Source organism: Humulus lupulus, chromosome 5 (assembly GCF_963169125.1).
Source record: "Humulus lupulus chromosome 5, drHumLupu1.1, whole genome shotgun sequence".
In the NCBI taxonomy this organism is placed as follows: Eukaryota; Viridiplantae; Streptophyta; class Magnoliopsida; order Rosales; family Cannabaceae; genus Humulus; species Humulus lupulus.
In genome coordinates this window covers 9,399,897-9,413,448 of record NC_084797.1, presented here as the reverse complement: position 1 = coordinate 9,413,448, position 13,552 = coordinate 9,399,897, and the positions used below count along the sequence as shown (strand labels likewise).

The 13,552-nt window shown below is 29.1% G+C and overlaps 2 protein-coding genes across 2 annotated transcripts; both read right to left on the bottom strand.

The window, feature by feature from the left end:
* Positions 1-2,426: 2,426 nt before the first annotated feature.
* LOC133778818 (WAT1-related protein At5g64700-like) lies at positions 2,427-4,358 on the bottom strand. The gene is made up of 7 exons (XM_062218841.1): positions 4,147-4,358; positions 3,773-3,835; positions 3,551-3,664; positions 3,186-3,435; positions 2,936-3,094; positions 2,709-2,860; positions 2,427-2,601 (listed from the first exon to the last, which is right to left on the bottom strand). The coding sequence occupies exons 1-7, from the start codon at positions 4,344-4,346 to the stop codon at positions 2,427-2,429; spliced, it is 1,113 nt and encodes a 370-aa protein (XP_062074825.1). The 5' UTR covers positions 4,347-4,358.
* A 4,433-nt stretch (positions 4,359-8,791) lies between these two features.
* On the bottom strand, positions 8,792-13,126 carry LOC133780257 (WAT1-related protein At1g09380-like). The gene is made up of 7 exons (XM_062220100.1): positions 12,507-13,126; positions 12,326-12,394; positions 11,038-11,154; positions 10,715-10,946; positions 9,899-10,057; positions 9,645-9,796; positions 8,792-9,029 (listed from the first exon to the last, which is right to left on the bottom strand). The coding sequence occupies exons 1-7, from the start codon at positions 12,698-12,700 to the stop codon at positions 8,825-8,827; spliced, it is 1,128 nt and encodes a 375-aa protein (XP_062076084.1). The 5' UTR covers positions 12,701-13,126; the 3' UTR covers positions 8,792-8,824.
* Between the last annotated feature and the right edge of the window lie 426 nt (positions 13,127-13,552).

The following is a 13,552-nucleotide window of genomic DNA, read 5'->3' as shown; positions in this document are numbered from 1 at the left end:
AAAAAAACATTTATTTCCTCTCAATTCTAACTCAAACACCAAACAAAGAAATAAAACAAATTTCTTTTCTTTCCTTATGCCAAACAAGAAGAAAAGAAAATACATTCCTTTTCTTTTCTTCACTTTTTCTATTCTCTTAATTTTTTCTCTCCTTCCTACCAAACATAGCATTAGAGTTGTGAGATAGCTCAAATGGGACAAAAATAATTTACCTTTGCAATAATGGTTTCGTCACCTAACCCGCTTTCACAATAAAGTATATATATGCAGAACTGTACCCTGCTGGGGGGCTAAAATGCAAAAAAAAATTACATTAGGGATTACAAACAAAAGACTAAAAATAAATGATGATAGGAATTTGCAATACTCATTACAATTATTATATTATTTATTATTATTATTACTATTAGTTTGATGTTAATGTTTTTGTTGTTTTTGACTACTTTTTCTCTGAAGGTGGGCCTGTGCGTGATACGAAGAGGGACAAGGAGCCTTGGTGGGCGGCGCCTGGCAACTTGGAAGAACGGGCCGCATGCGTGGAGAGAGCCCGCTGGGCTCGTGGGTTGGCCGCTTGATCCAACTGGGCCTCGCGTCTTCTGGGCCGACTTTTTCTAGGCTTTGGTCTTCAAAAATGTCACTTTCTCCATCTTTTCTTCATTTTAAACAATCTTTTTCTGAATTTCTAAGTGTCAAAAATTCTAATTAATTCCTACAAAATAAAATAAATTAAATATTTTTAATTATAAAATAAATCATATTAAAAAAATTGAATTGTGATGAGCATAATTATGAATTATGAATTATGAAAAATGATGGTTCTTAAACTTGATCACAAATGTAAGTAAAGTTTCTTTTTATTCATATTATGTTTGATGTCTTAAATAAGATGGTTTTATTGTGCAATGCTTGAATATGTTTAATCAATTCTTAATTGATTATTGTTTGATGCTCAATTAATTTCAAAAGAAAGCACTACTTGAAGAAGTGGCATAACATTTTAATGAGATATAAGAGCAAATTAACAAGGGAAGCAATCCCACTTGAGCTTGATCAGACTTGACGAAATCAATGGATTTTCATAGGAAAGGGATATTTGCTGCAACAAGAAGGGAAAACATGAGACAATAAATGTGATTTTGAAGTCAGAAAAGATACACACAATAGTTTCACACAAGCAATGAAGATATTACTCTGAAGCACTTGTTACACAGACTACCTTCTCTCTCTCTCTCTCTCTCTCTCTCTCTCAAGATCTTAGCTCAGGAGCTTTACTACAGATCATTCCATGGCCTATGAGCTATCAGAGTAGTTAGACTAACTTTGCAGAAACAATAATTCCAGATGACATAAGACTGTACTTGCATTTTTGGTTTTAGACACTGCCAAGAAATAATACCAACATATACAAACACTACACATTACACAAGATCATAACACAACATATATGCTTGAGACATATTGATCTGCTAACACAAAACCAGATGCACAAACAGGTACATCATCTAACCTACTTTCAGAGCAAGAATTGGTCAAACTAAAATGGACAAGCAATCAAAGGTTGCCAAGAAGGATTGCAAACCATTGCCTCAGTTGCTTCGACTGCTATCAAATTTCGAATGAAATGCAGAGTGGGTCGTTGCTTCTTATCGAATTCATGTTCTGCAACATCTTTCTCCACACCATTCTTCTCAAACGCCTGAATATCAAAACCAAAAACCCCATCCGAAAACAATATAATTTCTCTATTAAAAACGATACCCATTACTGAAACAAGCTTAACAAACAAAAAAAAACTAACAGTGATGGCTATACCGATAGCCTCCTTCTGGGAAGAGTGGCAAGGAGAGAGAGTCATGGTGGACAAATGCACAGAAAGAGAGCGAGGATTTCTGGCAAAAATTGAAGAAGAAGAAGAAGGGGATGAGGTAAAGAGTCAACCAAAACGCAGTCGTTTCGATTTTTCTTTTATTTCCAGCCTTTTTTTTTTATCATTATTGCATTAGTAATGGTTCACCCAAAACGCAGTCGTTTCGATTTTTCTTTTATTTCCTCTTTTCATCATTGACCTTTACCGGCGTGTTTTAAAACGCGCCGGGGAAAGGTTCACCATTATAGATTTCCAAATGTGTAATGAATTGAACAAGAAGTTGATGCTCAATAACCCATCTATCATATGTAAATGAGTGAATATGACTAACCAAATCAAATTAATAATTTTATTAATAAAGTTATATATACATCAAAATAATTACTCAAAATCACACACCACAACCGAACACACAATTTAAAAAGGGACTAGTCCACTTATTTCATATGCCCATATATCACCATGGATATGAATTTATATCTATATATATACATATCTAAATTTGTTATTTTAAAATTGTAAACCCTGTCCACGAAAATCAGAATCATGAATAAATCCTCTAATGTCCAAAATCAACTGTACATGTCTGTGATTTTTCACCAAGCTGAGTATTAGAATTGACTGGTTCTACTTCATGAAATCCCACCTTCTGCTGAGACAAGCTCTTAATCTCTTTTCTTTTTCCCCACAAAAAAGAGTACAGCCCAAAAATGATAAGCACTACACCCATCAAGCTGCAATCAATGAAATCATAAGATTTTGATGAGTTCATTCATATCATATATATTCACCAATATATATAATAATTATATATATATATGTATATGTATTATATACATACGTTCCAACTGTGATGGGTTCACCAAGTGTGAGAGCTTCTAAAAATGCCACAAAAATTAGAGCTAGTGGATTGAACATGGGTGGATATGTGGGGCCTTGCACTGATATTGCCCATGAAAGTAAGCACAAGTTCACTGCCGTTGCTAGTATTCCCTATACCAAAATTAGATAATTAACACTTCAAAATTAGTAATATTTGCAAATATAACTAAGCTTAATCAAGCTTACCGAGTAGATTACAGTAACTAACTGTAAATTCCAGCCTAAACTCCAAGCTATGGAGTCTGTGTTTAAACATAGGCCTAAGAGCACTGATTGAAATGAAGACAAAATGCATGTCAACATGGTTGACAAGTACACATATGGTAAAAGTTTCTGAAGTTTTACCTGTTTCAAAATCACAAATAAAACCCATATGTTAATTTGTTGTTATTAGATTATAATATATATAAAGAGAATTATATTATATAATCAGTACTTGGACTATGAACCATGATGAATAAGCAAGGCTGCTCACAACCAACAAGATTGTGCCACGTGCCCAATGAGAATGAGATGCCATGGCACTACTACTGTTGTTGTGACCAGATAATGACTCATCATGATGATGACCAATAAAAAATTCCTTTCCCTTGTAAAGGCCAGTGACTATGGCTCCACTCACACACAACAAAGCACCAATTGTCTTTACTTTGCCTGGTTTGGTTCCCAATCTCAGTCTCTCCATTCTACAAACACATGTAATGAAAATTCAGAACAAAAACAAGTGCTTTTCTTAATTGGTCAATCACATATGGATATATAAGAAAATTTCTTTTATATGTATATATATATATATAGTACCTTGTGATGACTGAGACTACAAAAGTGACTATGGGAATAAGGTTGAGAAAGTTGGTAGCATATGTAGCTGTTGTGTCTTTTAGACCATAGTAGAACAGTCCCGTGGTACCCACCCTGAAATACATACACACATAAATATATATATATATATATATATATAAACACATTATATATAGATTGAAGTGATGAAATAAAGGTTACAATAGGGTTTGTTAGTCTTACACGTTTAGGGCATTGACAAAGAGCCAAAACCAAACTTGCCAATCAAACTTCATTTCATGATCTCTGCCAAATTTAACATGTCAATTTCACAAATAATATAAAGTTTAAACCGAATAACAAATCAAGAAATGATAATAACACAATAAAATTACGTTTAAACAAAACCATATTTTTTCGTATTTAACTAAAACATATGGTCCGAAATAGTAATCTATTTAATACGTTGTTATCTTAATCGAAAGAATGAAAGAAAAACCCCTTATTTTAAAGTGATGGGCAAGAGGAGCGACACAAAGATAGTAATCTCTTTATATCTAAAGATGAAAGAAATTAATCTATGTTGTTATCTTAATCGAAAGAAAGAAAGAAAAAACCTTATTTCGAAGTAATAGGCAAGAGGAGCGACACAAAGAGCAGCAACAACATTTCGATAAGTAATAAGAGCGAAAACGAAAGTACCCTTTACAAGAACAACTCTAGACAACACTTGCATTCCTGTTGAGAATACTTGCACCATTAGCATCGCCAACACTACTTGTGACCATTTGAACCATTTTTTAAACCCTAGATCCATTCTAACACTTGATTCTAATAATTCTGATTATTCTACGTGAGAAATATAAGAATAATTGATGTGATAATAATATGATTAGCAAAAAGAGAGAGAGAATTTATATGCAATTATAACTTCATTCCCTTAAATCATGCAAATAAGTCTAGAGTCTCCAACCGTTCACTATAAATTGATAGGCTCAAAGTGAAGAGAAAAAAAATTATTTATTACAAAATTTCTATTCGATCTTCCTAATTTAATCAAATCTTTGAGCTAATTGGTTTCCTAAATAATATATTAACAATCAAATCTTTCAATTAATCTGTCTCATGAACTTAATTACAATGAATTTTGTATGTATTAATTGTTAGGGGATTTTTCATATATATATACAAGATTATGTAAATAATTACAATAAAATGGGATAAAAAATAATATAACATAATCACTATAATTTATTATAAATTAACAATTTCAAATTTAAATTCACGTCCCCATTTTTTTTAATAGTATTTACTTGGAATAGAGGCATAAATATAAATATATATATTTTTGGAAAGTACAAAGAAAATAGATGTGCTAATTCGAATTTTATATGACTTCGGCATCAAGGAAGAGGAGAAAACATTAGTCAACAAATTAAGCATTGAATTACAATACATATATATATATATATACTAGTTGATTTAGTTTGGTACCCACCTATTATATCAATGGACCATATATATATATATATGTATGCTATATTATGAACAAGTCATTATTATTAATTAATTGATTTTATTTATTTATTGAAATTCCATACCTTATACATTCATGGTTATTATAAAATAGGATTTTCTACAATATAGAAAGAAAAAAAAATTGTTTTTAAGAAGCCCTTCATCATTTACATTTTGCTATAAAACTCTCTCTGCATAGACAAAATACGAATCATCGTATTAAACATGTTCAATTAATTTTGCACACGCTCTCTTATTTCTCCCTGACACATACCGTAACATTTGAAACAAATATTTATATATATATATTTATATATTAGTTTGTGTAGTTGTATTTATAAAATTTATTAGTTATTTTTATTAAATTTATATTAATATTATATAAATTTCAAATAAATATGATATTTTAATTAAATAATTCATTTATTTTTGTTTAAGTTTATGTTTATTTTAATTTTTGAATTTGAGAGTGACAACAGAATATTATATATTATATATTTAATGTAATATTAAATATTATACGTGGATTTTAAATTTATATTTCTTACTACTTTTTTTTAAAGTAATTTGTTGCTAATTGACAATAGATTATATTATATATTTAATATGACATTATTCTAATAAGTGAGTTTAAGTTTAATTATATTTTATTTAAGTTATAAAACATATAATTTTATTATTTTTAAATAATTATCATATTTTAAAATATCTCAAAAATATCATATTTTAATTTGTTTAATTATTTATTATTTTAAAATAATTATTATTGTAAAATATCTCAAAAATATATTATTTTAATTTATTTAATTATTTATTATTTTAAAATAATTATCATTGTAAAATATCTAAAAAATATCATATTTTATTTTTTTAAATTATTTATTTTATTTTATTTAAGTTTAAGTGTTTACAAACTACCGTTAAATATAAAAATATTTCGTTAAAATTAACGAAAAAAAATAAAAACCGTTAAAACTAAGAATTTCCGTTATCTATACACTCAAAATGTCCCTTAATTTGGGCCATTAAAAAAATGAAAAATGGGCAGTTTTATAAATAAAGTTGTAATATAAAATGTTGAATTAATTATTTTGTCAAATAAAAAAAAATGTTGAATTAATTATATAATTTTGGCCGCCGAAAATAACCGCTGATTTAGGGATTATTTATTAATGGTGTTTTTTGTTTTTTCCAAAAGCCAGTTTGTCTTCTATTCTTCCATTTTATAAGTTTTTATTTTTGACAAAATTTCCTTTTATTTGTTTTTATTAGTCTTTTATTTATTTATATTAAATCGCTATATATATATACTACAACTATTTACTACTCATATAAATGAATGTGAAAAAGGGCAATATTGGTGGAGTCTACGCAATGATTTACAAAGAATTTAAAACATTATATTTATTTTTCTTTAATACATATATACCATTTTATTTCTTCATATAATTATGAAAGTTGATTCATATCCTATTCTTTGTACAGCTAAAGTCTAAATTTTAAAGGATATTATTATTATATTTGGTGTGTGCTAATAAATTTTCTTTTATTTTTAAAGATAGAGAATCAAATTTTGGCAATTATGGATTAAATTAGGTAAAAAGAAAATTTATAAGCATTTTCTTGGGACTCAATTTTTGCCTACTATTTATTAGTTAGCTCATTCAAAGTAGAAGTCAAACTATGATTTTTCATTTTATTTTTTGTTTTTGTTTTTGTTTTTGGTTTTTTTCTCCATTATATGGTAAAGAAAGTCAATAAATATTTTTTTAAATAATTTGTGTGCTATAAGTCAAATTTTTAATTTTACTCTATACAAATGTGAATTTTTTACGTTTTTTTAATTTATCATTCTTTGATTTTAAAACCATCACCAATTAATGTTTTTTCCTTTTTAAATAAACATCTCATATATTTTTAAAATTTATTTTCACACACTTTATAGATTATTATTACTATAAAATTACCATGAACATTATTTCTTAAAAAGAAATTCTCTCTATAATATATTATACAAAAAAAAAAGACACTCTTAATTTTTTTTCTTTCTATTTCATGTTCTAAAAATACATATAAATAATATATATTTTAAATATTTAAATAAAATAAAAATTTTAACAAAAAAAAATTATGAAAGAAAACAAGATAAAATAAAATTATTGAAATTAACAAAAAAAGAATTTAAAGAATGTCAAAAAAAAAAATTGAGAAAAAGTGTTAAATTTTTTTTTTTTTAAATTAATAGGGTGCTTCAAATATAATGCCCCATATATTAATTGTGAAGAAAATGTAACACGTGGCAGCTAGTCATTGAAGGGGTCAAAGGAGATAGACAAATTGAGACAGAATATTAATTCTGAATTTTGTATGTATTAATTCTTTTTGCAAGCGGTGCCCAGTAGTATTAGCTAGATTTAAATATTAGTATAATCAAAATCTCAAAAATAAAGATGTTAACATGATAATAAGCTATAAGAAAAGTTGGGTTTTAAATTTATTTTTGCAAAATATTTATAAATTAATTTATAACAAGTGTGTTTATAAAATAAATAAATAAATACTTAGGGTGTATAGCATCGTAATCCCGTTTTATCATTTTAAAATTTTGAAAACAGTAGAACCTACATGAATAATTAATTGATAAGATAGTTTTGAAAATAAAATTCAAATCAGTATTCTAATTTTATATTCTAATTAAAATAAAAAAACTCAAAAACAAGAAAATCACGTTTTCTCTGTATCCAATTTATTGTATCCTAAAATCCTACAAATCTATCATTTTTTTTATATTTTCAGATTCTTAACCAATTACATATTCAGTTTTTTAAACTCCAATGATTTAAATTCAAATTTTTATTTCAGACCCTTGTACATTCAAACCAAATTGAGGGGGGAAAAGTTCAATCTTATTATGAACAATAAAGCATCATTTTATTACTACTCCAAAAATAAAGGTAGAGATCATGTAACAATTTATTTGAATGTGACACATTTGAATTTTGTGTCATAAATGACTCAAAGGCTCCTCTCATTAACAACCTTCACAAGACTTCTCAACTATGCTAGAGCTATATATAAATATAAGATTCATTCCATCTTGGCTAGCTAGAATTCACCATCAGTACTAAAAAAAACTCAGATGGATGCAACCAAAGAAGAAGAAGAACAAAAACATGTTGAGACGATGGCGACGCGAACAAGATCAGAGAAGAAGAAAATTAGGGCATGGAATAAGAGGATTAAGAAGAAGGAAATTAGCTTCTCAGCAAGCTTGCCTGATGATGTGAGTGGTGTTTTTGCAGAGAGTACATGTGTGGTCAAGTTCAGTACAGATCCAAGTTCAGATATTAGAGAATCAATACTTGAAATGATGAATCAAGAAGAAGTTGGTGGTGTTTGTGATTGGAGTGACTTTGAGGAGTTGGTGTACTGTTACATTGCTCTTAATTCATCTGACATTCATAGCATTATCATAGATGCTTTTCTCAATTTGACCCCTTTTCTCATCAATTGACTACTTATCGAAGGAGGAGGAGGAACATCGAAAAAATGGGGCCCCAAAGGGTAGGGTATCGTAGTCCTCAGAGAAGGGCACGACGAAGCACCCTGGCATGGCCTGTGGACCGAAGAAGTGAAAGGTCTTTTTTACTAGAAGTAATTTTATTATTCTTTCAACACTAGCAGGATTAGCTTGGAATATGTAAAAATTTGAATCCCAATAGGGAGTCAGCTTTATCAACATGATTTTTATTTTTTATTTTTTTTTAAATTTTTTTGTTAATGTTTTGGAGAAATAGGTGGTGAAGTGCTTGGCACTACAATGGCTGTGAGCTGTGACACTGCTGCAATCTGATCACCACTTCTCATCTTTCCTGCTCCTTCACCATTATCTAATCTGTCCTCAGCCAATATTTTGGTCTCTTTTCTATGTCCCCACAAGAAGGAATAAATTCCAAATATGATCAGAGCCATGCCAATCAAACTGCAAAAATATACACACGTTTAATTTGGTATATATTTAAAAAAATATATTGTATTTTTCCAAAGCTTATATAAATAGTGTTATTTCTAAAAATAGTAATGCTCTGACTCTCATTCTATTGATCACAATTCAACCCCTAAAAAAATTTTTGTTAATCAAATCCTTGAGCTCTATACATATTTGGAGGTTTGTAAGACTTAGAAAAATACAAACCTTACTATCAAATTTTATTTAGAAATTTTTTGCTAAAAGAGACTTAACTTGATTGCCTAAAAATATTTCATGTCCTTTTTTTCATGTTTGTTAGACATAATGCAATGATGGAGACACTACACACTTAGGTGTAGTTCGGTTGGAGAGAACGAAAATTGAGAAATGAGAATAGGAAAATGAATAGGAATAAAATAAAAAATTAATAATTTAAGCTTGTATTAGAATGATCTTCCCTCTCATTTTCAAATGGAATAGTTGTTCTACCGAAATGATCGAAATTCGACAATTTCATTCCAAACAAATGAATGGAATAAAAGATCGAGCGATGAGTATCATAGATATGAATAATTATCACCTCTAGGTAGAGAATATTTGAACATAATATTCACATATGATACTTACATTCCAGTTCTTATGGCTACACCAAGAATGAGTGCTTCTAATACAGCTACAAAAATCAGAGTGAGTGGGTTGAACATGGGAGGATAAGTGGGGCCTTCCTTTGAGATTGCCCATGTGAGTAAGCAGAATGTTGCAGCTGTGGCAAGTGATCCCTATAACAATAAAGATGTATTTTTTTTTTATATAAAATTTATATGTTAGGCAGATTTCATATAAAAAGACCCACCAAACACAAATTGTCAAAGTCAACTTACTGAGTAAACTATAGTCAGCAGTTGTAGATTCCAGTCTAGTTTCCATGCAGCTACACGTCTATCTAAACATAAACCCATTACAGCTGATTGCACAGCTCCTATAATGCATGTCAGCATCGTCACCCAATATTTATATGGAAATATTTCCTTGAACTTGAGCTGTTGTCAAAAAAAGAACATATATATATATAAGTGGAGTAAAGTAAGTTTCTTTAAAAGGAAAAAGGCAAAACAGTTGGGAATATATATCAACCTTGACTGTGAGCTGTAGAAGCATAAGCATATATAAAAATGAGTAGTGCATACTTGTGTAAAGAACCATGCACAGTAGGAAAAGTAACAAATATATAAAATGAGAACGAATCCAATGCATCCACTCAGTGCATCATTTTTCTGTTTTCGACGCCGGGATGTACATTGTAGTTATTTAGAATATTCTACAAATTTTCAAAAAATCTTTAATAAATTATGATACTGAAAACAGGGTTCAAATAGCTTGTTACACACGTACACACGTGGTTATTTTATTGTATATGTGTGTAAAAGTCAACTCTTTGAATATTATTTTCGATATTGTAAATTATTTAAAAAAATTTAAAAACAGGTGTATGTTACGTTATTACAATGTACACTGTCATATATAAAAAGCTTATCAAGGTATAAAAAACACAAACTAGCTTCACTGATATTGTAAAAAAAGATGACCTCACTATAATAGCTCCTATATAAATATATATATAGGAAAGTTTCAATCTTGATAGTGAGGTGTATAAGCATTATATATATATATATATATATGTGTGTGAGAGTGCATACTTGTATAAGGAACCATGAAGAATAGGAGAAGCAGCTGCCAACCAACATGAGAGTGCCAAGTGCCCAATTGGTATCAGATGTCTTAGAATTGATATGAGAGTCAATATGGTGATGACTAATGTAGAATGCTTTTCCCTTGTAAAGACTACTGGTGAGAGCTCCAGCTACACACACTAATGCCCCAATAATCTTCACTTTACCTGCCTTTGTATGCAGCTCCACCTGCTCTAATCTACAAAAACAGATGTTCTTACATATATTTTTTTATTGGATTATATAACTATATATATATACACACATATATATGTATATGTATATCTTACTTGAAGAAGATGGATAAGACAAATGTGACAATGGGAATTAAGTTGAGAAAATTTGTGGCATAAGTAGCTGATGTCTCTCTGAGGCCATAATAGAACAATCCCATAGCAGATGTTATCCTGCATATACATATAATGCATGCATATATATATATATATTATTCAACAACTCAAATCAAAAGCAAATTAAAAGCTGAAACTGACAAAAATGAGCATTAATTGAGTATTGAGTTGGCCATTTCATGAAGTAATCTTAAAAGTGAAGCTGCAGCTGTAATCTCCAATCTGGTGTGGACCAGACCAGAAGAATAAGTATATATTATTTTTTTTCAATGTGTCAGACATATATATATATTTATATATATATATAGGTCGAATGAAGATTTTAATCGATTTGAAGTAAGGAACACCCTTAATTTAAAAAGCACTTTTGGCCTAACAGCTTCAAAATTTCTAAGGCTGAGATAGAGATAGAAAAAGAGAGAGTTTGCTTATTATCTGTAGTCACAATTTGATTCTTTTTACCAATTATTTTTCCCAGAAACGATAAATAATTCAATGAATTTGAGAACTTGATTGACAACCATGCATGCCCAATATTTCATTTTAAGAAAGAAAACGACAAACAAATAAATATAATTCAATACATACATATATATATATAGAATAAAATCTAAAACTACTTTTCAGTAATTCTGTAATCTTATATATGTGGTAATACATCATTAATGATATATGCCATCTTTTCAGAATAAAGGATAGAAAAAACAGCACATAGGATAGAATTGAAAACCATTTTGCTTTCATATATATATATATATATATATAAAATGACTAGAACGATATCATTGCTTTTTCAACAGCCAATTCCATCTCATCAACACATTAATTAAATCAAAGAATGGTATGATGGCATTTCAGATATGCTATTTATTACTTTCTGAATTGCATTGAAAAGGGGCTTTAAATACCAATGCATTTATATTTATATTTATATATATATATGAACAAAGTACAATTTTTTATCCATATTTTAAATCTATCATGTGTCTGCATTATTATTATTTTCAAAGATCAAAATCAAAACTAGTGAAGCCAAAACGACAGCAATCTTGATAATGGGGTCCAAAGATTCGTTCGAAACCAGAATATTATTTCAAGTAAGTGGCAAACAAGAACAACTTGAAAAGAGAGATCATATACATATATATATATATATATTACACATGTGAAAAATGTAATAAAATCATATGATATATGAGATCAAATCAACACCAAATTATTGGCTTACCCGGCTAAGGCATTGGCAAATAGCCATAAAAAAACCTTCTTCCATTCAAATTTCTTTTCTTTACTAACTCTGCAACATCACAAAAAACCATGTCACCACCACCTCTTAGAACAACACATATATATACACACATATATATATATATAGCCATGAAAACACATTGAAATAAGAAAAGAAGAACCTTTCGAAATAGAAAGCTAAAGGAGCAACGCAAAGAGCCGCAACCAAATGACGATATGTCATCAATGCAAAAACAAAGGTTCCTCGAACAAGAATGACTCTCGACAGAAGTTGCATACCAGTTGCGAATGCTTGAACCAATAACATGCCCAACACTAATTTGGACCCTTGAAACCATCTCTTTACCAAATCCATATCACCCTTTTCTCTTCTTTCTTCACTTTTTTACATAGAAAAAAAATATAACAGAAGCGGAAGAGAAGAAAAGGTTGGTTCTGTTGTGTTGTGTTTTGTTGTATGGTTTTGGTTCTTCTGAATAAGTAGAAGTAGAAGAGTGATGATGAGTCAAAGTGAGAATGAAAGCAGAAATAAATGCTTAGAATGGCAGAGAGATATATAGATAATAATAAGCTCTATCTTCCCTTCTATACATTCATATATATATATATATAGAGAGAGAGAGAGAGAGAGAGAGATGTATAGCTTTTCCTATCTCCATACTCATCACTCTCTTCCACTTAGCTACTCTACTCTACTTCTTCTGCTAACCCTTTATCTGGGTCCCCAAGAAGTGTTGAGAATTGATCTCAACCATTGAAAAGTCATCTCTCAAAATTTGGAATCTTTTGGTGATTTGGCTTGAACCCAACTTCAATGAACCTTAGAGCTTTTATAGGAACACGTTGTGTTACTTTGACCATTTAATCTATTTCTTTGTTAGCTATAAAAAAGGTTCACTTTATCTTCTTCTTCTTCTTCTTTTTTTACTATAATTTCGTACCAGTTTAACTATATATGTATGTGTCATGTTTGGATATTGTTAAGATTTAAACATGTTTTTGGTTCTGAACGTTAATTACTCCTATTTTTTTCCACATAAAAAACAGTACTTTATTTTTGACACTAAAGTTCCCAACTTTTGAACTGTCAATAAGTACTTACCAAAATAAAATAAAAAATAATGTTTTACAGAATTTTAGAAGAGAGACGGGTTACATTTTCATTTCATTTTTTTCATATCTAATTAATTAATTATTTATAAAGAAA

Bases quoted from the DNA above. Each gene is read 5' to 3' on its own strand.
- LOC133778818 (XM_062218841.1), bottom strand. From the start codon at position 4,346: ATGGATCTAGGGTTTAAAAAATGGTTCAAATGGTCACAAGTAGTGTTG. The intron at 3,665-3,772 runs GTAAGACTAACA...TATGTATTTCAG, and splicing joins TTTGTCAATGCCCTAAACGT to GGTGGGTACCACGGGACTGT. The intron at 3,095-3,185 runs GTACTGATTATA...ATTTTGAAACAG, and splicing joins CATCATGGTTCATAGTCCAA to GTAAAACTTCAGAAACTTTT.
- LOC133780257 (XM_062220100.1), bottom strand. From the start codon at position 12,700: ATGGATTTGGTAAAGAGATGGTTTCAAGGGTCCAAATTAGTGTTGGGC. The intron at 12,395-12,506 runs GTTCTTCTTTTC...GTGATGTTGCAG, and splicing joins TTAGCTTTCTATTTCGAAAG to AGTTAGTAAAGAAAAGAAAT. The intron at 9,797-9,898 runs GTAAGTTGACTT...TTATTGTTATAG, and splicing joins TGCTGACTATAGTTTACTCA to GGATCACTTGCCACAGCTGC.